At 42.0% G+C, this 22,763-nt stretch overlaps 1 protein-coding gene and 1 long non-coding RNA gene across 2 annotated transcripts in view; one reads left to right on the forward strand and one right to left on the reverse strand.

Moving 5' to 3' along the window:
* The first annotated feature begins 325 nt into the window (after positions 1-325).
* The window catches only part of abat (4-aminobutyrate aminotransferase), a 35,146-nt gene continuing 12,708 nt past the window's right edge, over positions 326-22,763 (forward strand). The window contains exons 1-6 of the mRNA XM_063903590.1: positions 326-511; positions 9,885-10,024; positions 16,197-16,294; positions 16,373-16,402; positions 17,350-17,467; positions 22,131-22,180. Of these exons, the coding sequence (XP_063759660.1) occupies positions 9,955-10,024; positions 16,197-16,294; positions 16,373-16,402; positions 17,350-17,467; positions 22,131-22,180 (366 nt within the window). The 5' untranslated portion in view covers positions 326-511; positions 9,885-9,954. The remainder of the gene's footprint in view (positions 512-9,884; positions 10,025-16,196; positions 16,295-16,372; positions 16,403-17,349; positions 17,468-22,130; positions 22,181-22,763) is intronic.
* On the reverse strand, positions 10,515-14,858 carry LOC134878457 (uncharacterized). The gene is made up of 3 exons (XR_010167678.1): positions 14,389-14,858; positions 12,799-12,887; positions 10,515-11,165 (listed from the first exon to the last, which is right to left on the reverse strand). It is a non-coding gene; the product is annotated as an uncharacterized LOC134878457 (long non-coding RNA).

The following is a 22,763-nucleotide window of genomic DNA, read 5'->3' on the forward strand; positions in this document are numbered from 1 at the left end:
CTCTCTCTCTCTCTCTCTCTCTCTCTCTCTCTCTCTCTCTCTCTCTCTCTCGCTCGCTCGCTCGCTCGCTTTCTCTCTCTCCGTGACACAATCTGTTATACACATTTGCAAAATACTGTTGTGTGTAAATACATTTTGAACACACTTTTTTCGAGCCTGAACAACTCAAACTAAACACCTGCCCCCCCCCCCCCCCCATTCCTAACGGTGGTGTGTCAGAAGAGAAATAGAACACAACACCAGGAATAAGATGATTCTGTGCAGTATATAACATATATTACATAAGGAAAGAGGAGTGACTATCTCTAACAGGGAAACAGGAGAGGGAACAAGCCCCTCCCTCTCAGAGATTTAGAGACAGGCCTGGCAGCAGACCACACAAATACTGTAAACACACAGACACACTGAACACACACGCTGTGGGCGCGCACACACACGGAGCTGCTGCGTTCGCTCGGTCCTCCTGTCCCGGGATCTGTTCTCCGGTCCGCCTGCTGTCTCCTGATCCCCGGTAAGTGCCGCCGCTTTAGCTCCGGGTCTCGTGCAGAGCCGTGTGTGCAGGGTCTGGTCCCCCTGTCATGTGACTCGGTGCGGGGCTCGTGTCGGTGTCGACCCTCCTCAGCACAGACTCCCAGGCAAGAGCCGGGGGTGCTCACACTGCTGCTAGCAGACTTACAGACCATAATAACTCTATCGGTATCCATCCTGATCCATGATCTGCAGGGGGAGCCGGTCCCACCCTGGGAACCAGAATTTCCCGAAGCGAGAAAATCACTGAGAACATTTTTTAAACGGTTACAAACAAGCCTTCAAACACAGACACACAGACACACAGACACACAGACACACAGACACACACACACACACACACACACACACACACACACACACACACACACACACACACACACACACACACACACACATACACACACACACACACACACACACACACACACACACACACACACACACACACACACACACACAGATCTCTTGCAGCAGGATGCTCGTCAGTTGCAGTAGCATTACAGCATCAGCTGCTCCTTTGTGTAACTAGTTTAGAGCTGGAACTCAGTGATGTTCCTCCACATTCAGCAGAGGCAACACTTCATACATTAGTATTCTAGACCATCGGAAGCCAAAATGTCGTATATTATTCAATTGTTCATCTGGTGCAGCTCAGTGCCGGACTAATTTACAATGTCAGTTTATTTACCAGTGATGTGTATTTAACATAAACTCCAGTATTCTCCAGATGTGTACACTGCTGCTGTGTATAACTGAGCTCCTCTGAATTATTGGCCAAGGTTGTTGACACAAGATTTGAATCTGGTGTCAGTGCATGTAGAGGAAGCTGTAAATAGACATATTGCTGCTATAACAAAGACAGGAAGCTAAACAAACATAAACAATAAAGGTTAGTATGTACAAACATGTGCAGGTATATGAACACATTCTGTGGGCCTCACTCACACATGTATTTTTTCCCCCATATATTAGTGTTCATAAACAGAATAAAACATGAGAAAATGTTAGGAACAACAAAGACGTCTGTAAACCTTCATGACTCACCACTAGCATCACCAAATGCAGTAATCATAACCGTGAGATATCTGAGGATCATTTGCATTACCAACCTGAAGCCTTTCTGTGGATGGATGCAGGGATAGAAATACTTTGGTAAATTCATATTTAAAATGAAACACTGAAACAAATCTAATCAGAGTGTAAACAGTCACTGCAATAGTTTCCATACAAACTGTGCAACATGTCATCTGTCTGCTGAGCATATGTCCCAGTGCATCAAACAATCCTATAACGTCAGTGTAGGAGCCAAAATGCTATTTAGCCAGAGTTCATTATTTGTGTTATTATTATTTGTTCATATTACTTTTATTTGTATTTGTTGAGCACTTACGTTTATTGTCACTTTGGTGTGGTTTGTGTATTTAGGTCACCTGGTTCATATCTGGGGCTAAATGACAGAGGGTGAGCTGGAGCCGATATATTTTCTGTTGAGCGTTTTTGTCCTGCTAAAATTATTAAACATGATCAAAACAAACAAAACTGTACAGACATTTTTATCCAAACGCGTCACAGCACAAAGCTTGGCTTAGCCTCTTGGCGAGCCAAATTTAAATGGGTTATTGGCCACCATAGTCAGCAACAGGGTCACTGTTCTGTCCTGGTTTCAGTCCTGGTCTTAGTCCTGGTCTCAGCCCTTGTCTCAGTCCTGGTCTCAGTCCTAGTTTCAGTCCTTCTCTCAGTCCTGGGTTCAGTCCTGGTCTCAGTCCTGGCCTCAGTCCTGGCCTCAGTCCTGGTCTCAGTCCTGGTCTCAGTCCTGGTCTCAGTCCTGGCCTCAGTCCTGGTCTCAATCCTGGTCTTAGTCCTGGTCTCAATCCTGGTCTCATTCCGGTTCTCAGTCCTGGTCTCAGTCCTGGTCTCAGTCCTGTTCTCAGTCCTGTTCTCAGTCCTGGTCTCAGTCCTGGTCTCCGTCCTGGGTTCAGTCCTGGTCTCAGTCCTGGTTTCAGTCCTGGTCTCAGTCCTGGTCTCAGTCCTGGTCTCAGTCCTGGGCTGCAATACAAACATTTGCTTTATCCCTGATACACGAGGCAGGCAGCAGTAGCAGCAGCTTACTGTCGGAGCTTGATAAAACGTTTTTTTAAATGAGTCTCCCTATTCACTTTCTTTAACTCCATCAATCTCTCTGTTCCCTGGGGAAATGCTCATACAGGCAGGGATGTCTGGCTTTGGGTTGTGACCCAGAGGCACACAGACTCAGTGAAGTGAAACTGATGTTGGCTTTATTGTACAGCTATTACATGATTTTGCATTTCAATCTACTTGTAATTCATGAGCAGTTGAGGAGATTCCTGTCATCTCAGATCAGTCTCTTTTCCCTCAGTCATGCCGACTGTGTGGAGGAACAAAGGAGCAGCAAAGCATATAGCATGTGAGCTGCTGAGGACTAAACCATTTCCTGTTACTCAATGCTTGTGCTCTGTATCTTAAGACGGGACATTTCTACATAATAATTGACAGTGAAGGTGGAGCGGTGTCCCTCGCGCTCTGGTCGGTCAGTAATTACAGCTCTAGAGTCCATGAGGGAGGCCGTCTGTGAGAGCTGCTCTGATAACATCTTTCACTCAACACACTTCATCGCTGTTAGCTAGCCACAAACCTTTCAGCCTTATCCCCTCATATGTTCGATGATCTTCATCAAAACATATGATGAGAAGCAACTGGCCTATGAGAAAGATAACATGGAAAAAAAGAAATCAGAAAAAAAGCAGCTCTGATATGATGTCAGGCGATGAGCTGGAGAGAGAAGCGTTGGAGCTGGACTCAGTTCTTACAAAGTGATGTCGTTTTACCTCTGTGCACCGGCTGCAGAGCCATCAAACCTGACAACAGTCAGGATTTAATCTGGTCTGCCATCAAAGATCCCCAGGATTCCTGGGAGGAATGTCTTGGATGTGGATTGAGACCGTACAGACGAATGTAAAATAATAAAATCCAGTCTGTTAATTAGCAGCAGTTGATATGACCTGCCTGAGGCCCGAGAGAGAGAGGAGACGCTGCTACCCAACGCCCAAAGGGATGGAACGCTCTGATACCATGGCACATTCAGAGTGTTTTGCCAACAAAATTAATTGTTTTTCTCATCACATTCTCCTTGTTTAGAAGCAAATGCAGCGCAGTGCTGCAGTGTAGACAGGCTGTGGGGAGGAGGCTTCACCACCGGCAGTTAACAAAGAATTGGAGTTTGAAAGGCTTATTTAAGCTGCAACCAATCCTTACCACCAAATGTATCTGAGTCCAACATTTCCAGGATTTGCTCGATACAGATTCTTAGGACCGGCAGGATGTTTAGTTTGATTTAAGTACCAGACCCACATTTTTCAACCACTGCCAATAATACTCTCTTTACGAGAAAGACTTTAAATTTAACAAAAAAGGATTAAGAGGCCCCTCTCCTCTGAGGCCCCCAATTCTCCCAAAGCGCCCCTGTCTGCTGATGTCTAACTGCTCTGAGGGGGAGAGGGTCTTTCAGTCAGTTGGTAGATCTCCTCTCAGGTCATGTTAACACACATTTTGGAAAATATAAACACGTGGACCCCCAGTTTCACCTGAGCACTGTTCTGATTAGTTTCAGATTTTAGGATTTTAAAGTGTCAAGAGAGGGAAAGAGCTTTGAGAAGGGTCTGAGCCGTCATGATGGACAGCTGAGTGGTGCTGGAGCCGGGGCCTGTGGACTGGGCACCATCAAGAGGACTGCAGTGGTGGCTAAATGCTTAACGAGATTATTAGGGCTGCCCCCCATTAGTCGACTAATCGTTAGTCGGTGCAAAAAATAATTGTCGACTTATTTTTCATTAGCCGATTAGTCGGAAAAAAAGGTCCATCTGCGCGCTGCATGTGCTATGACGCATCAGCCGGAAACCTCCTTAGACTTCATTCAGAGCTGTGCCTGGTCCTTCAGTTCATTTTGTCGGGCAGGATATCCAAAGTGTCCGATCCTTCTGAGCGAGTAAGGGATGAGCCCCAAAAGGTAACATGCAAACTCCCCTGGAAAAAAGGTGCCTCCATATCCACGCCATCATAACAAAACATAGAGCTTTATTATCCCCGACAGCGTGTGTTCCTTTCTCAAACTCGAAGGAAAACAGCAGCAGTGAGTCAGGCAGTAGCCTCGCTTTGTATCAACATATATAAACCTGTAATATATAATCATTCTGAGCTCAGAAAACGATCAATGCATTCATGATCAGGGCCTAATGTGGGGAGTGATTTTAGCCGAAGAGCATATTTGTCGCTGTATCCAGTATAGTATTTATTGGGTTGTTATATTCAGATTTGAATTAGAGAAACTAGAACTCAATGCTCAGTGTGTGTGCACGCTGCTTGTTCACACACACATTAAAAATCCTTCCGGGAGCTTCTGCTGTTTGTACCGCTGCCGTGCGGTGCGCTGTGACTCTCATGCGCTTCCTACGTGTACTGTTTAATTTATATTTCAACGGTTAATTATTACAGTTGTATTTTATATTTCATGTGAAGCACAACGTACCATGCTGTTATAATAAGGTTCTTTATCAGCCTTTGAAACTGAAACCGTTTTTGGAGAAGATTTTTTTTTTATTGATTATAAATCATAATATATCAGATTTGTCGACTAATCGCCTGAATGGGTTGACTATAAGTCGACTAGAAAAATCTTTAGTCGAGGGCAGCCCTAGTGATAATGTAAGTGGGGGCATTTGAATGTTGTCCCTTTTGGCTTCCCATAGTGCACACACAGTGCTGTACCCCGTCTGCTGCTTTGAAGTCTTTGCTCTTGATGTGTGAAAGAGGCTTGTATATTATGGGATGCTGACGTGCTAAAGTCAGGGTGGTTGTTTGTCTGGACTCTCTCTTTATCTCTGAGAACAGACAGATTTCAGAAGGGTTAACATTTGTTTCTCTCTCACGAACATTTCATATGTAAATCAGACGGCTGCAGACCCAGGCTGGGGGGGGGGGGGGATGTTCGGTGTTCGATAAGAGCGCTGCAGCTGCAGTTACACAACAGTCTTTCTGTCGATGACTGTCAGGTCACTAGAGGACGGAACCAGGATAAGAATCAGGTTTATTGCGTGGTACGTTCTCCTGAGTCTACAGAAAGAACAGATTTATTTTGAGGGTTATGGGTCATTTTATTTTTGATACATAATATAACATAATGTAGTGCAAAAGGTTTAAACCTTAAATTAGATAATGCATTATATTAGAAGAAGTTGAGAATGCCTTCCATTTCCTTCTTGAAAGACTGAAGGAAAGACACTGCGCCACAGATCAGGCAAAAATAGACCCGGTGACTATTTATAGCAGAGCTGCTGTGTGGGTCTGAATAGTTCTGATTCTGCTAATCGATACACTGGGGGGGGGGGGGGGGGCTTTCTGAAACTTTTAGGATACACAATTCATATTCATTCCGTTTGTAAGACCTCAAAAATGAGCAGTGCTCCAGCCGCTCAGCATCAGTGCTGAAGAATGCCACATTATGCAGAAGATTAGCTACACAATACAAACATCAGCCTCAACATCGGAAGAACTGAAAGGGTGTCTTCGATGCGTAAGCTAGTGAGTGACAGATGTGTCTGCTGTGGGGTAACTGTTGCTGTACAGCAGCTAGTCCCATGATGAGGACACATTGATTTACCGGTCAGTTTATTCTAGTTTCCAGGGCTGTGGGTAGCTCCGTGATCTCAGTCACTCTTAGATTGTTTATGTTGGCCCCGGCAGACAAATCAAATTCTGTGTATGTGTAAACGTGCCTGGCAGTAAACTGGATTCTGATTCTGATTGTGTTCCCCCCAACCTCACTTTTTTTTTTATCCCCCCCACTAATGTTATCGGCAGTCTCTAGTGGAAGTGTGTGGAAGCGTTTTTGACCAGCACCCTTTTCCACCGCGGCAGGTCCATATGGAATCAGGTTTGTGTCATTCATATCAAGCAAGGCTTCTTCAACATCAACAAACAATACAAAATTGGAAGAAAAATAAAACTCAATGAAGCAAAACTAAATGTATTTCAAAAGTAAAACTTATAACTAAATCAAATAATTTGTTGAATCATTTCAAATGTAAGTGTTTTTCTTTTGTATAACGTATCTTTTGCTCTACAGAGCCGAACGAGAGCTCACCATTGAGAAAGGGAACTGCAAAAAAAAAAAGACATGTTATACAAAATGAAGAAGAATAACATTTGATATGATTGTACACATTTCTGTTTGCTAGTTATAAGTTAACTTTTTAAATTATTCTTTTTGTTTTAATGTTTTATTTCCTTCCAAGTTACATTTTTTGCTTGATACTGAAGAAGTTTTGCTTCAATGACACAAACCTGATTCCATAGATCCAGCACTGGTTAAAAGTGCCTGCTTGAAAACCGGTTGTTTCAGTGCCGGGCGCTGGCTCTCGGTCTGGAACACGGTTTCAATTGCGGCACCAACTATTTGGAGAGTTAAACCTTTCAGCTGCCCAGCTGAAGCCTGAGGCGGAGCAGAAACAGTTCTTGGAGAGAGTTCAAAGATGTTACTCAGCTGGCAAGAATACCACCACACATATTTATTAACACTGCGCAACATTAACCAGGTGAACATGTTACATCTTGTATTATCATCTTTGTGCCATTTTCCTTTTAGAACAGCAGCAACAACTACAGCTGTCCAGCATTTTTTTAAACGTTATGCTATCAAGTGTGATCAATATATACACGGGTGATCTGACTTTAAGAAGAAGATCACGGTGAAAAAAAATCCCCAGCTATCAACATACAGGTAGAAAATATATAGGTGAATATATTCCATGCCATAGCAAGTCTTCTCCACTGAATCAGAATCAGAATCCCTTTATTCGTCCCTCATAGGGGAAATTTAAATTTGCTACAGCAGAACAAAATAACAAACAAACAATAAACAACAAAATATTAAGATAAAGAAAAACACGCAATTTACAAAATACACATCCTGTAATGAGATATAGCAGCCAGGTAATATTGCACAGTTATTGATAATGGCATATTTATGTTTATATATTGCACATAAATTGGTCAGTCTTGCTTTGACGGCTGAGGTACCATCATCCATGTAATACAAAAAACTTCACAATATACAATCCTTTTTTTACACCCCTATGTTGCCAAACATTGTCAAATAAAACCTAAAAATCTGTAGAAAAAGCTGTTTGAAGGGGACATCACCGCTGTGACAGTCCTATAGCCGCTGGGCTACAAACACTGTTTTCTTCTTCTCTTGGAGCCGGCATTAAAATGATTTTGTTTCAGTAAATTAAGGCTGTCACTTGTTAGCACGGCCCGAAAGCTGCTGCTGACAGACAGCAGAGACATTTACAGACAGTGCATTAGAGACTGGACACCACAGCTTGCCTCCGGTGAGGATTCCCAGTCAGTCTTTTCATTGCTGTCTTTCATGTTATATAACCTCTGGTCACTTTGTCCTGGGTGGACATTGTGAGGATGGCCGCCCGTGAGCTAATTCATAAATCTATTGGAAACACACTATTGAGGGACTTTTCTTTCTTTATAAACCAAGCCATACACAACCCTTTTGTCCTCTTTTCCCCTAGAGCTTGAGCTGTTGCCATGGTGACAGGTTGGAGATGTCAGCTGCATTTTAACTCAGTTCTGAACGTGGTTCTCTCTGAGGAATAGCAACGACTGAAAGTGTATGTGAGAATCTGTGACATCATATTGTGACCTAAGCCATGTTAAAGGCAGCATTTGATGGTGGAGAACTGTCCTCTGCTCCCTGCTGTTTCTCTATCACTGTTTTCATTCTCTACTAAGTCTTCTCTGTCTCTTAGCATGTCCCAATGATTGCCTCACTGTGACAGCCTTCTTGGAGAGACTGTGTGAAAATGATTTCTAAGGGAAATGGGAAATGGGATGTGGACAGATCTCTGTATTTTTTGATATACAATCAGTTCCTTTATTCGTCCCGCAAAGAAGACATTAACATTGTTACAGCAAAGTACAGATAGACACAAAAAATAGAGCTCTATTAGATACAATTCATGCACATAATATTGAACTTTCAGGTAGATAAGTAAGTAGCAACAGTTTTTATAAAATAAGTGTAACATTTAAGAGACCGAGTGACATGCAGATTATTTTTCCAGTAATAGATGGTCTAAAGAAGCAGCAGCCAGTAGTGATTATCTTAACTGGGAACATATTGCACAACAGTGGTGTCCTTTGTGTTCAGATTCCAGTTCATCCCAGTTAAACGTTGTCCTCCATCATTTTATGTTACCCGGCGCTCCTCTTGGCATATGAAGATGCAGTCTTGTGTAACTCTCACTCTAAACCAGTTTCATCCAGTTCACGAGGTGTTGCCAAGAAACCGGCTCTGTGCCTATGTGCGTGCATGCCTGTGTTGTGTGCGTGTGCCTGCGTGTGTGTGTATTTGTGGGTGCGTCCGTGCATGTGTGCTTGTTTGTGTGTGTGGTAGCATTTGTGTGAAGGGTCAGGGTTTCCTTCGCTGGATTTTTCCTGTTCCTGCTGCCAGTGTTACATAAGAGAGAGAGCAGACAGCCTTTGTGCACATTCTCCTCTTACATTGATTCTTTATCAAGAAGTCATATTGTCCTAGTCACTGTTACATAATCAGAAATGAGCCGCCACTGTAAACTGTCTTTGAGGCCGACTGCAGTGCTGCGTCTGAGCCCTGTTAGCATTTAGCAATTACAGTTCCCTTTTTTATATGTGTTTTTGGTTGTTATCTTGAAATAGGGTCTGTGGTTAACACAAGCTGAAGAGATTTTAACGTTTTGTTCTACCTCTAAAAAAAACAGAGGTGGCTAATTGAGACGACTAAATGACATCACGCCCAACATTAGCCGCCTTTAGGTTAGCGGTGGTGACGTGAAGTTATGGGACCGTGCTGTAGTTTCTTTATAGCCCAACGTTATTTTTTTAATTCTGAAGATTGCTTTTACGCTTCAAGTTTCTGAATTTCAATAAGAAATCCCTTCTTGTTGAAGGAACCATTGCGATGCTAACTTCCAGGTTGTCCTATACAGAAAAGATCATGGGGGATCTGCTGTGTATAATTCAATGAGAACATTATACATTTCCAATCACTGTTTTGGGATTTTAATGATTCGCATAGTGATAAAACGACCTTATAAACAGACTGAACTTATAATAGTGAAAACAAAACAAATTCAATATATTTTACAACTTTGAGTGACCAAATCAGATTTTGTCAGTAATTCTATACTTGCATATATTAATGCTGTCTCTCACCCTCCCTCCCTTTTTCACACTCCCTATCTCCCTCCTTCTCTCTCTTTCTCTCTCTCTCTCTCTCTCTGCAGGTGACAGAGTGAATAAGAGCAACAGGCAGTTGAGGTCTCGCACTTCCTCCTGTCTGTGGACGGTACTGTCATGGCCTCCGTGTTGATCAGCCGTCAGTTCGCTCTCTCTCTGCAGAAGAACCTGCGTCTCAGTGGTCCAGGTAAATACAAAGCTCCTTAATCCAAATGCTGACTCTGTTGCAAATATATAACTGTTAACCTAGCATACAATGTGCATACAATTCCTTTGAAATGCTGTAGAACTTTTGCTACATCAGAGATTATAACTTTTACTAAAATTGTTAAGTTAGAAGCCCATGAACCATTATAATACTTCTGATCTGCAAAGACAGTATACAACCATGTTTTCATGAAAAGTTGGAGCAGCATTATATAATCAGTGTTAATAGTTAACTGAGCTCACACAGTTTGGGGTTATTGATAAACATATTTGCCTCATGCATGCAGGAAGCAGTTATTAGAACATGCTTTACAGAGGCCGTTGACTGAGTCTCAAGGGTCCTCTCTCCTGTCAATTATCAAACAAGTCACAGCTGTGTTTAGGGTTATTTGTTGCATTGGATTGGAGTTGGATTTGAGTAATTTCCAGGTCTGGATAAGAATTGAAAAACATATTTGACACTGTTATGTTATCCGATTCTGTTTTCTTTATTTTTTTTCAAAACTTTTTTAATTGAAGTTTCAGACATAAGCGTACAAAATGTCATATCAAAGCATACATTTACATTTATACATAGCATAGAGAGACACACACTGAAACAACAAAACAACAAAACAAACAAACAAAAGAAGAAAATAGATAGCTTGCTTGGTCGCCTAACCCATCAAACACAAATACAAAGACCATAAACATTATCAAACACTATTATAAAGTCTTGCCCACAGAGAATAAGAAAAAAAAATATATAATAATAAAAACTGAAAGTGCAGTGATCAAACAACTCAAAGAAATGCACCCAAGTCACCATGTCCAAAAAGGGAAGAAAAAAAATAGAATAAAAAATAAGACGCCTGATGGCATCTTTCACAGGTGGGGTCAATGTTACCATAAATCTTGGAAAGTCTAACTTTGGTTAAATGTGTGCGATGAACCATTTTACATTGCATCAGCCCATGTCTGGAACAAATTGACAAGGAATGAACCCGGCGTAGAATTACATCCCATAGCTCCTCGGTAATCTCCTCACCCAGGTCCTCCTCCCATCGGTGCTTAGTGTTTTGTTGAGAGTTAGGGCGTAGTGAAGAAATCAACAGGCTTCAAAAAGGAGTCAATGGGGGTATCTAAAAAAGTGTGGTCTTAAAAGTGAGTACTTTTCAGATAGTTGTTCAAATGATGCAAACATATTTCCTATATATAGCTCTTTGAAGGTTCTGATACCAAGTATGGACCAGGAGGAGAAAGCCCTATCCATTACAGAAGGAGGGAAAACGGGGGTTGGCTGAAATCGGAGCCAGTGGAGAAAAAGATTGTAAGCCAAAGTGTCATCTAAACTGGTTCCAGCCCTGAGTGTTGATTTAACAATAACATTTTTAGAGTAGGGGGAAAAAGAAAAGTTTAAAGGAGCATGTGCAAGTGCTGCCAAGGAAGCGGGACTAGAAGAGGAGGCATCTAAGGCCAACCATGCAGGAGGAGAAGGGGAGTTCTCCAACCGAGCCCAGTGTTGCAGTATCCTCCTGATATTCGCTGCCCAATAATAAAAGTTAAAATTTGGTAGACCAAGGTCTCCCAGAGGCTTGGGGCTTTTTAATATAAGCCTGCTAAGCCTAGGGACTTTACCATTCCAGATGAATTCAGTGACCAAATTATCAATTTTATGAAAAAATGACTGCGTAAGGAAAATGGGTAAAGACTGAAAGAGGTATGAGAATTTGGGTAAGGAATTCATTTTAACCGCATTGACTCGTGCTGACAAGGATAAGTTCAGTAATGACCAGCACGCAAAATTGTTCTGTAGTTTTGTCAATAAAGGGGTGAAATTTACTTTAAATAAGTCCGCAAATTTATCCGGGAAGTGAATGCCAAGATACGTGAAGCCACATGTACTAACTTTAAAAGGCAGAGTGTGCAGGGGATAGTTACGGGCTTCTGAGTTCCAAGGGAATAGCTCACTTTTGTCCAAATTAAGTTTATACCCTGATATTTTACCAAACAGGCTAAAAATGTCAAGGGCAGCTGGGATAGAGACAGAGAGATTAGAAACATACAATAACAAATCATCAGCATAAAGGGAGTCTTCTGCTCAACTCCAAATCGCTTAATGCCAGTTATATGAGTGCTTGTTCTAAGGGCAATGGTCAATGGTTCAATTGCAATTGCAAATAGCAATGTACTCAGTTTGCAGCCTTGCCTAGTAGAGCGAGCGAGAGAAAAATAGTCAGAGTAGGTGTTATTGGTTCTAACTGAGGCTGTGGGGGAGGTATAGAGCAGTCTCACCCAGCTAATAAAAGTGTCACCTTGGCCACATTTCTCCAAGCTGCGAAAAAGGTCTTGGTTAGGTCAAAGGCCTTTTCTGCATCAAGCGAAATCACTTCCTCCGACAGTGATGAAGTGGAGGGGTTGTACATGACATTAATAAGCCTCCTAGTGTTGAAGAAAGAATATCTGTTCTGTATAAAGCCAGTCTGGTCAGGGGAGATAATAGAGGTTAAGACAGATTCTAGGCGCATAGCTAGTAATTTGGAGAGAAGTTTCAAATCCATTGATAGTAAATTTATAGGGCGGTAGCTTCCGCAGGAGAGAGGGTCCCTGTTTCTTTTGAGAATTAAAGAAAATTGTAGCTTGAGTGAGCGTGCTTGGTAGCTTAAGAGAATGAAAGGATTCGTTGTAAACATCAATAAGAATTGGTGCTAATTTATCAAAAAATTTCCTATAGAATTCAATTGGATATCCATCCGTTCCTGGGCATTTACCCACCTGCATAGCGTGAGCAGCCCTCTGAAGCTCTTCCACAGTTATAGGCTCCTCTAGCTTCTCAGCTGAGTCAGAGTCGATCACAGGAATGTCTAGAGGATCGAAAAAATTGTTAAATATAGACGGATCGTCCGGCAGCTCCGCCGTATAAAGAGAGGAGTAAAATTGCTTAAATTGTTCATTCATCTGTTTGGGGTCAGTGGTTATACCTGATGGAGTCTGAATTTGAGGGATTTGATGAGAAGTTGATTTCAATCTTAATTGGTGAGCTAGTAATTTACTTGCTTTGTTGCCAAATTCGTAGTAAGCACTTCTGGACTCAAACAACAATTTCTCAGTGTGAGCTGTAGAAAGAACATCAAATTCCACTTGTCGCAAAGGGCGTTCCTTATATAGATCTGGTGATGGAGTTACAGAGTAAGTGTCATCAATCTGTGTGATCTGTTCGGTCAAATTTGTCAGTTTCTTCCCCCTGGCTCTACTTTCGTGGGCACAATAAGAAATAATTTCCCCCCTCAAATATGCCTCAGTGTCTCCCACAGTAATGAAGATGAGATCCTTGGTGTCCTATTCATTTCTAAAAAAAGTTAATCTGCTGGGAAATAAAAGTAACAACATTTTCATTTGATAACAGACATGTATTCAGTCGCCAGAATGGACGAGCATTATCACATCCCTTGATTTGCAAGTCCATTAGAACTGGGGCGTGGTCTGATATGACAATAGCATCATATGAGCAGGATAATACCAATGGAATAAGCCGATTGTCAATCAAGAAATAGTCAATGCGTGAGAAGGTGTGTTGGACATGAGAAAAAAAAGTGTATATCTTATTGGATGGATTATGAAAACACCAAGTGTCTGAAAGTGAGAACTCGTCTATAGAGGACCGAATAACTTTAGCAGAGCTTGATAATACTGTCGTTTTTTGTGGATGAGCGATCTAATGATGGATTAAGCCAGCAGTTGAAGTCCCCCCCTAAAATGAGATGATACCTAGACTGGTCAGGAATTAAGGAGAATACTGATCTGAAAAAGCAACTGTTATCCCACTTGGGGCCATATACATTAAGTAGAGCTACCAGGGTGCCATTAAGTATCCCAGACACAAAAACATATCTACCATTTGGATCAGAGGAGATATCTGAGCACGTAAAATTAACTGATTTATGAATCAAGATTGCCGCACCTCTGGATCTACTCTGGAATGATGAGTGATACACTTGTCCAACCCACCTCTTCTGCAACCTGGTGTGATCAGATGGTTTAAGGTGGGTTTCTTGAAGAAAGGCAATATGAACACCCAGATGTTTAAGATGTCCAAGCACTTTGCTACATTTGATTGGCTGGTTTAGGCCATTACAGTTCCAGCTGGAGAATTTGATCACCCCTCCACTCTGCCACGAGGTAGGCCTATTAGGGTGGCTCATAGACTGGTGCTGGGTGTAAAATATATATCACTATAGAATATGCTTTGTGAATTAATTCAGATCGTGGCAACCAAGCAATAAACAAAATATTAGAAATGACATTGTTGAAACGAAATTGTAAACAAACACACCCGGGCAGGCCCACAGTTCGTGCTTCACTCACCCAAACGCAGCTCTCCTCTTGGCAACAGCGACGGTATAGTCGGGGGAAATTGACAGTTTCTTGCCCTGAAAAGGCAGAGGGGAGCCGCGGGATGTTTCGCTGGCCCGTCGTAGAATCTCGTTCCGGATATGGAAAAAGTGGACCCTGATGACAACCGGTCGGGGCGGCTCTCCCGTCTTAGGTTTGGCAGGCAGGGTGCGATGGGCTCTGTCGAGTAGCGGGACTTCATCTAGCTTCAGCACGTCTTTCAATAAGCCGCCGATGAATTCTGTCCGACGCTGTCCTTCAGAGCCCTCGGGTATTCCCACCAGTCGTAGGTTGTTCCTCCTCGATCTCCCCTACAAATCCTTACATTTGTCCGTCAGTGTTTTCACTTGGGCTTTGAGCGCACTGACGGTGGAATCGAGTGAGGAGAGTCGGTCGCCATGATCGCTCGCCGCGAACTCCAAGTCGTGAAGAGTTTGTCCATGCAGTGCCGGCGCTAAGGGGGGGCATTTGAGGGCCGTGCCCCCCCTAGCGGTCATTGATGCCCCTCCTACCAGCTGTGAAGCATATTCTCGATCTGTCACAATCGACTATAATTGACGCTGAGTTCGAAGTTGCTAAAGAGTTTTTAATGTCACAAAAGCAAGCAAGCCTCCCCCCCCTCCCAACAATGGTGGTAGCTCAGTCGGCTGGGGGGCTTTTTTGCGGCCTCCCCACGTCAACTCGGATTTTGGCTTTACAGAAGACATTGGTGTATTCAAAGCGCAATACCAGCTCGGCACACTGATAAGCAAATAAAATTGAGTCAGCTAGTATAAAGAAATGTTGATGAAGGGACTGTTTATAGTTGAAATTTGTCACAAAGCGACAGAGCTGTGAAAAGCACGTCTCACATGCTCGGTGTTCAGCTCCGCCCCCCCCTATTCTGTTTTCTAACATTGAGAATTTCAATAAAATGAAATACAAGTTCCTTTCAGAAAATATGGGTAAATGTGTTTAATTTCCAGAGGGTTGCCTAAGATCAGGGGAAAACAGCTACATGCAAACTTTCTGTGAAATCTTCACCATGGAGGAGGAGGCGGCATGTGCAAGGTCAAAAGCCCTTTACCAAACATTTAATTACATAACAATGAGCTGTTTGTAGCCTACTCCGATGTCAAATATGGTTTAGCATTTTCTTTGGAAGTCTGGAAAAGAATAACAGTTTCTGAATGATAAACTTGTAGCGAGCTGAGCACCCTCCAGGGGCTGTTCAGGTAGCATTTTATGAAACATTAGCTCACAAACGTATGAGACATGATCTAAAAAAAAAAATACGTATATATGAATACTAACAAAAGTTTTAGTCCACACACAATTAGCAAGTGATTTGTACATGTGTTAAACTGTTTTATAAACACACACCTGAATAAACATTATTTTTAAAAAAATCCAAATTGGGATCAATAAAGTACCTACCTATCTATCTAAACATTAAAGTTGGCATAGATCTGGTTGGATCCACACTGCATTCATTTCCAAATATTATAATGTTCAGTTTCAGTTTATAAGAAACCAAATACAGTTACAGCCGTGATGTCTGCAGCTCTGTATTCCTCTTTGTTTCCTAGTGGGTCTTGTCCACTCCAGTATTCCAGTATGACTGCAGACATATAGCGAGGTCATTCAGTAGTAGTAGTAGTGCATGTAGTAGCTAATATCTGCATTTCTATAACTAAGAACAGGTCCGCCACCTAGCTTACTTTAACCATTTATTGCCATGTTGACACCATGTCTGCCTCTGTGTGTGACGGGGAGAATGTTTTCTATTTTATCATCATCAGGGTTTAGATATGTCAGTAAAGCGGCTCCAAGGACCCAGGACGAGTTTGACTACGATGGACCCTCCATGAAAACTGCAGTCCCTGGACCCCGATCAGAAGTAATGGATGACACACACAGTTACACTCTCTACCCCCCTCACATTTTACAGACTGCGACTAACTGTCTTTTTCTCTAGGAACTGACGAAACAACTTGGACAAATCCAGGTGAGCTGTGTATGTGTGCCTGTGTGTGAGCCTGTGTCTGTTTAGCTATACATGTGAGGACCATAGATTGAAAAACAACCCATTTTGTGAGGACATTTTCACAGTGCTTGTGTAAATGTGATAATTTTGTTTTCTAATTTAAATAAAGAGATTATTAAATGACTCTGATTTCCACCCACTTACTACGTGCCTTCTTAGCTTTATTTCCCTAATCCATAATGATTGTTACAATACCCGCTCAATCTCAATTGCGATTTAGGATAGGCCTTGGACAGCAACTGCATATAGCAGCAGCAGTCATTGATAAAAAATAATCAGAGCCATAACTGCTCATAAAGGCTCAGGGTTAAGTTCAGAGGAATAGAGTGTTGATGCTGATAGCTACATAATTTGCAACCACAATCTACCATGTCTCAAGGTCCAAATCACAAAGGATGTTTTTGTACTGATGATTTCACAACGCAAACATGCCCATTAACTTTGCAGCTAATGGCAAATATCCATGTGGCAAAGTCTAAATGTGCCTATGTGGCGGTTGTACAGGGACTGGCCTCTTCTGTCCAAACCTCCTGAAAGTTATTTAGAAAGAGAAAAATGCTAAATGAAAGGAACGAAATAGAAATAAAAAGTCCCTGTGTGTGGCCAAAAGTGCAGATTTATGCAAATTGGACTGTTGTTGCAGTGAAGCTCATTTGCATGGAAGGGGGTCAATCCTGAGCCAAATATATTCACATTACTTAATTTTAGACTTGCAAATAGCGGAGGGGCGCTGTGATGCTATTTACTTGGAAGCACACTTGGGGGTGCTTTCTCAAGTTGCTTTGACGTAACCCGATGACATTTAGATCTTATCTGTCTTTGATCATTTGTTGTCTGCTACCAGGTTAATACAGGAGGATTTCTGTTCTGCTTATGCTGTTCTTAATACAGACCTTGTCTCTTCCCAGAATGTTGGTGCAATCAACTTCTTCTGTAACTATGAGGAGAGCAGGGGGAACTACCTGGTGGATGTAGACGGAAACCGCATGCTTGATATCTACACTCAGATCTCCTCCATCCCAATCGGTTAGTATTGAAAGACATTGGGATTTGTTCACAGATTGAACAAATCTCAGGAAATATCCTCTGCAGATAAGTCTTTGAAAGTTAAGTCCGCAAATGATTTGAAACTGACTGGGGCCCTCGATCTATTCCTGGGACATGGGAGTGGATCTCCACAGAGATCGAAGCTCGCTCTCCCAACTGGTCCTTAGGACACTCTAACCAGGGTGACTGTCACACATCAGAGAAATATGCTATATTTTTAAGATTTTGAGTTCTATTTTTTTATTTCAAGAAATCTGCACAAGTTACAATCATATTTATATGTAAAATATTTACAATATATAGGAAATATAGGAAGGAGTCACCTTTTCGAGACGCCCTGAGCAGAACGTGAGGATTTGAAGTTGTGCCAATCCAGGCGTAGCTGATCTAATCCTCCCTTCACTGAACTGTGCCGTTTGTGCTCCATCTCCCAGTGCAGCGCAGCCATCGTCACCACTACTCTGCAAGCATTCCACTGCATATGCAAGGAATAACTCATCTCTTATGTCACCTTGATGACACTAAGTTGAGCAAAATGTGGGATTCCCTAAGCGATGATGCGAGTTGATCAGTAAAGAGAGGTAAACCCCTCCCATCCCAACTGACAGGGAGTTGCAGTATATTCTGGTATGAGATGGCAGATTACTTGTGATATGAAACCCCAGAATCTAGTGCTTTTAAGTATTTCTCCTTCAGAGTCATTGATGAGAAGTAGGGTGTGATCAGTATCGTTTTTTTCAGAAACCTGATGATTATCTGTTTTCTTTTTAAGACAGATGATTGTCTGCACACCAAGTTGTCAGCTGCCTAAGCTCGGTTCTGTTTGCAGACTCCTCACTGTTGGTAAAGCAGCCCACTTCTAAATCTTTGTTCAAGTAAATGTGAGGAGAGTGTAATGTAAAGAAGCTAATGGCTAATGGTGTTGCTGTTTTGATAACTAATTAGACCATTAGCCATGGTATTGAACCTGATTTGAAGAATTTCTTCTTTTTTGTTGAGTAAAAAATAACAGAGCGCACCGTGTTTTCAGACTATTGCCCTTTTTCTGTTTTCGCAAATATAAAATTAGGTATTATGAACAAAATAAATCGATCATAAAGGGAAGTGTTTCTCATGGTGTTTGGAGCAGTTTATCGCTGAGAGAGTGTGGCCAGAGCGGGCTTGCTGTTCTGAAGCAAGGCGAGGAGAACAGTCAAACCGTGTTCAAGTCAATGGTCAATGGTTAACTACAGGCAAGGTGAACACAGTGCAGTCCTTTCCCAGGATCCTCTGCACCCATTCAAGGCTGATTTCATATTCCTCATAATAAAATAACTCTAAGACAAATGTGAAGGTTTGGAAAGAGCTCTGTTGCTCTCTGTGACTGGATATAATCCAGAGAGTAGCGCTCCTGTATTCTCGCTGCAGTCTTCCGGTCTGATTCACTTTGTGCTCCAGGCTCAGGGCCCCCCCTCACAGAAGGCTTTTGTTGTAGCCAGGAACTCACACACTTAATTATTTCAGTGTGTGAAAGGGCATGAACACTGGGGCTTGCAACGAGTACCTACTTCTCTCTCTTTTTGTCCTGATCCATCTCTATAAAAACCTGTCTGAAAATGAGCTGATCAGGTTTTGGTCACTTTGTGATGTCATATTTTCTTCGGGGGGGTTGTGCAACCATTAGCCAATAACTAACCAAGGTAACACCTGCCTACCTTACCACCTGGATCTCCTGCAGTATTGTGTTTTATTAAACCAATCATCTCTCAGAGGGGCGCGGCCAGCTCCTTAGCATTTACAGTGGGTGGATGGATGTATAGATGTATATCTGTATAGATAGAGAGAGAGAGAGAGAGAGAGCGAGAGCGAGAGCGAGAGCGAGAGCGAGAGCGAGAGCGAGAGAGACAGACAGACAGACAGACAGACAGACAGATACTTTGGTGATCCCAAATTGGGAACTGCTTTTGTTACAGCAGCATTGTGTAGAGACATTAAAATAAAAATAATTAAAGGGGGAATAAAGTATAAACACAATAAAAATAAAAATGGTATTAATGCTCACTGTTTGTAACTCTGTGATGAGGATTTTTAAATCCCACAATCCTTTGAGTTCCAGCCCTGACTGGACCCTTTAGATTTCAGTAAACCTGAGAGCGCTGCGAGACGTTCCTTCACCTCCGACTCTGTGTGAAGCTTCCTGAAGCTGATTATCTCCTTGGAGAAGTATATTATCTCAGAGCCCATGTTTAAAGGATGGTGGTATTTTAAATGTTACATCGAAAGATTGACATGGAAGTGGAGATGTGGAGAGAGAATGGTTGTCTTGTTTTTCTTATTATTATGGACTATGGAACAGAGATTTGCCCTGCGGCGTTTGGATGAGCTACGTGGTGAGCAGAGAATGAACAAAGCGCCCTCATTTCGTCTCTCTCTCTCTCTCTCTCTCTCTCTCTCTCTCTCTCTCTCTCTCTCTCTCTCTCTCTCTCTCTCTCTCTCTCTCTCTCTCAATGTGGATTGAATGATTTTGGAATTGCAAAAGAAGTCTTGAGAAGTGGGAGGTGATGTTGGTCAACTCTTATATCTGTTCCTGGTTGATATGGGGGGCGGGGGGGTGACCTGAGATACGTCTTTTATTACATTTTTTTAGCTGTTCATCTCTCTCAATACCAAACAGTTAATTGAACCCGGGTAGGAAATGCAGTGATAGAGAACAGAGTGAGAAAGTGAGACTATGGAAGCGGAATGCTGCTCTCTGCTGGGGGGGGGGGACAGGCCTGCAGTTTATGTAAGCCAGCCGCTTCGGTTTAGGTAACATTCAAGATTCAAAGCTTTATTGTCATATGGACATAAAACAAAAGACACACTTTAGCATAAGGTTGGCTCTGCACTGTCAGCTGTTATCTATGTAAACACGTGTTTTTCTGAGTCAAAAAGAAAAATGTCTGCATGCTAATACATTCTTCCTCCAGGGAACTCATCTTCTAGATCCAACCATCAAAGACTTGAATCCCCGTAAATCTGTCAAATACACTTGAATCACATCGACACGGAACAATGGGAGTCTCTACTCTGATCCATGCATATAGTTCTCTAACACGTTAAAGGTCGAGGGTCAATCAAAAGACACTGTGAAATGTCTGTGGCCCAAACACTGAAACCGCTTTAATGTTAACACAGTGAAGAGATGGAACCAGCAGCTCAGGCCAGAAACATACATGGCAGTGTCTGAAACATTAAAGGTCCTCAATTATACCATATTTGAAAAATATTTTGTAGGGCCATATCTATACAAAACATGTTTTATATTACACATAGTCTCCAGTACAGCGTTAGCTCTGAGTGTTAGCAATGTTTGCTTGTAAACACAGACCATAATGCTTCCAAACACATGGCGCATTGTTTCAGACTTGGGACGTGTCACGTGGGCGGGACGTTGCCAGGAGTTCGATGTAAAGCCAGCCCACATTTCCAATACGACTTCATATCGGCAGCAAATCTGGATCTGTTCGTTTGTACCCTTGTTTTTAGAGATGTGGGTAAGGAGGAAAAGAGAAGGGGTTGTATTTGTGACACTTTGTGAGTCTCCTTACACACCGGGGACACATATTTATGTATAAAAGACAGCAAAAAGTGCCGTTTGCATAATAGGGGACCTTTAAAACAGTTAATGAGGGGGGGTTTAGTCTTATTTTTAGTTGAATACTACAACATCCAACAGCTCGAGGTCATAGGTTTGTTTTCCTTAATCCAGTAAAAAAATGCTGATATCAAATCACAAATCCGACTGTCATTATCTGTGATCAGGCTCCTCATCTGCTCACCCGAGAAAGAAGTCATCTACACAAACACACAATTTTCTTTTTAACAAATGTCTCCTTACAGTTGTATTAAAGAACAGTGGGGTTCTGGCTGCTGAGCCACAACACTTTGCTGGTTCCAGTGCAGTCCTGCATTTCACAGACCTCAAAATAAACTGCAGACTTTCCATGCCTGTGTAAAGATAAGATCAAAAATGATTATTGTTAGTGTTCCATTCTTTGTAATGTACAGAATAAACACCGATATCTGAAGAAACACTATGAGCAAATTATGTTAGCAGCTTATCTAAAGGACTGTCCTATGCTTTCTGATCCAAACAAGCACGATGACTATAAGCAGTTTCCACTGTAGAAATATGTCTGAAAACACTTGGCAAATCAGATAAAAAGAAAGGTTTTTCAGTACGCTTCCCTGTGTAAGTGATCCCTGTCTGCTGAGGGAGAACAGCACCATCAATAACCCAAGCAGGAATTGGAACTGGAAATGTGTTTTCGCCACACTCCTACATTAAACATGAGAGAGTTATGAAGCTGGATAAGTGTTCTAACAGATTATCTGTGGCCACAGTATGCACTTTGACATCTCAAAATCTTTCCCTAAACAAGGGCCCCAGGAGAGGACTCTGTCCCTCTGCTCCTCTTGTTGAAGCACTATATCATATCCAAAGTGCCGACACTGACTGTGGTTATGAAGAAGCCATGTTGCTCTAAAGAAATCCCAGACAGAACGCCAACAACCCTGCTCAGTTTGTCTCAGGGTTTAGGGGACTTTGTTGACAGCTGTGAATAATCTATTTAAACATTATTCAGTAAAATATTTTCTCTTCTCCGTCCCCCCCCCCCAGGCTACAACCACCCCGCCCTCCTCAAACTGATGTCCAATCCCAACAATCTGGTAGGTCCTCTGTATTTAGCTTCCTTAAAGCCAAAGGTTCTGCAGGGTACTGAATTGTTCACATGTTATTACAGCCTTCCTCATCTGTTACCTTTCAGTGCTTCTGCTTTGGACTGTTAACACTGTACTGCAGGGGTGTCCAAACTGCAGACCGAGGGCCAATGTCCATTTTAAATCGGCACTTGCAAATTGTTAAAGTATAAAGTATAACTTGTGCTTTTTTTATATTGTACTTCTAAAATACATATGTATGTAAACATATATTACACAGTAGTATTCATGTGTTAATAAGCCCTCTTTTCGAAAAAAATTAAGTCAATTCAAGTTGAAAACATTTCTAACAAATCTTAGTTGATAAATAAATGCCAAATAACTTATCAATACAACCAGTTTGAAATAGACCCTTCATATTTCCCCTTATTAATCTGAGGCTTCTGTTTGAAGGATGAGCTGCAAACACTTTTTGTAACTAGTAAACCCTATGGAGAGCTGTGATGTAGGCAGATTTTTTCATATATTGAGATATCAAGCATCATTTACCTTCATTTGATTGATTGTGCCAACTTATAACTTAACTTATGAG

Source organism: Eleginops maclovinus, chromosome 16, assembly GCF_036324505.1.
Source record: "Eleginops maclovinus isolate JMC-PN-2008 ecotype Puerto Natales chromosome 16, JC_Emac_rtc_rv5, whole genome shotgun sequence".
Lineage (NCBI taxonomy): Eukaryota > Metazoa > Chordata > Actinopteri > Perciformes > Eleginopidae > Eleginops > Eleginops maclovinus.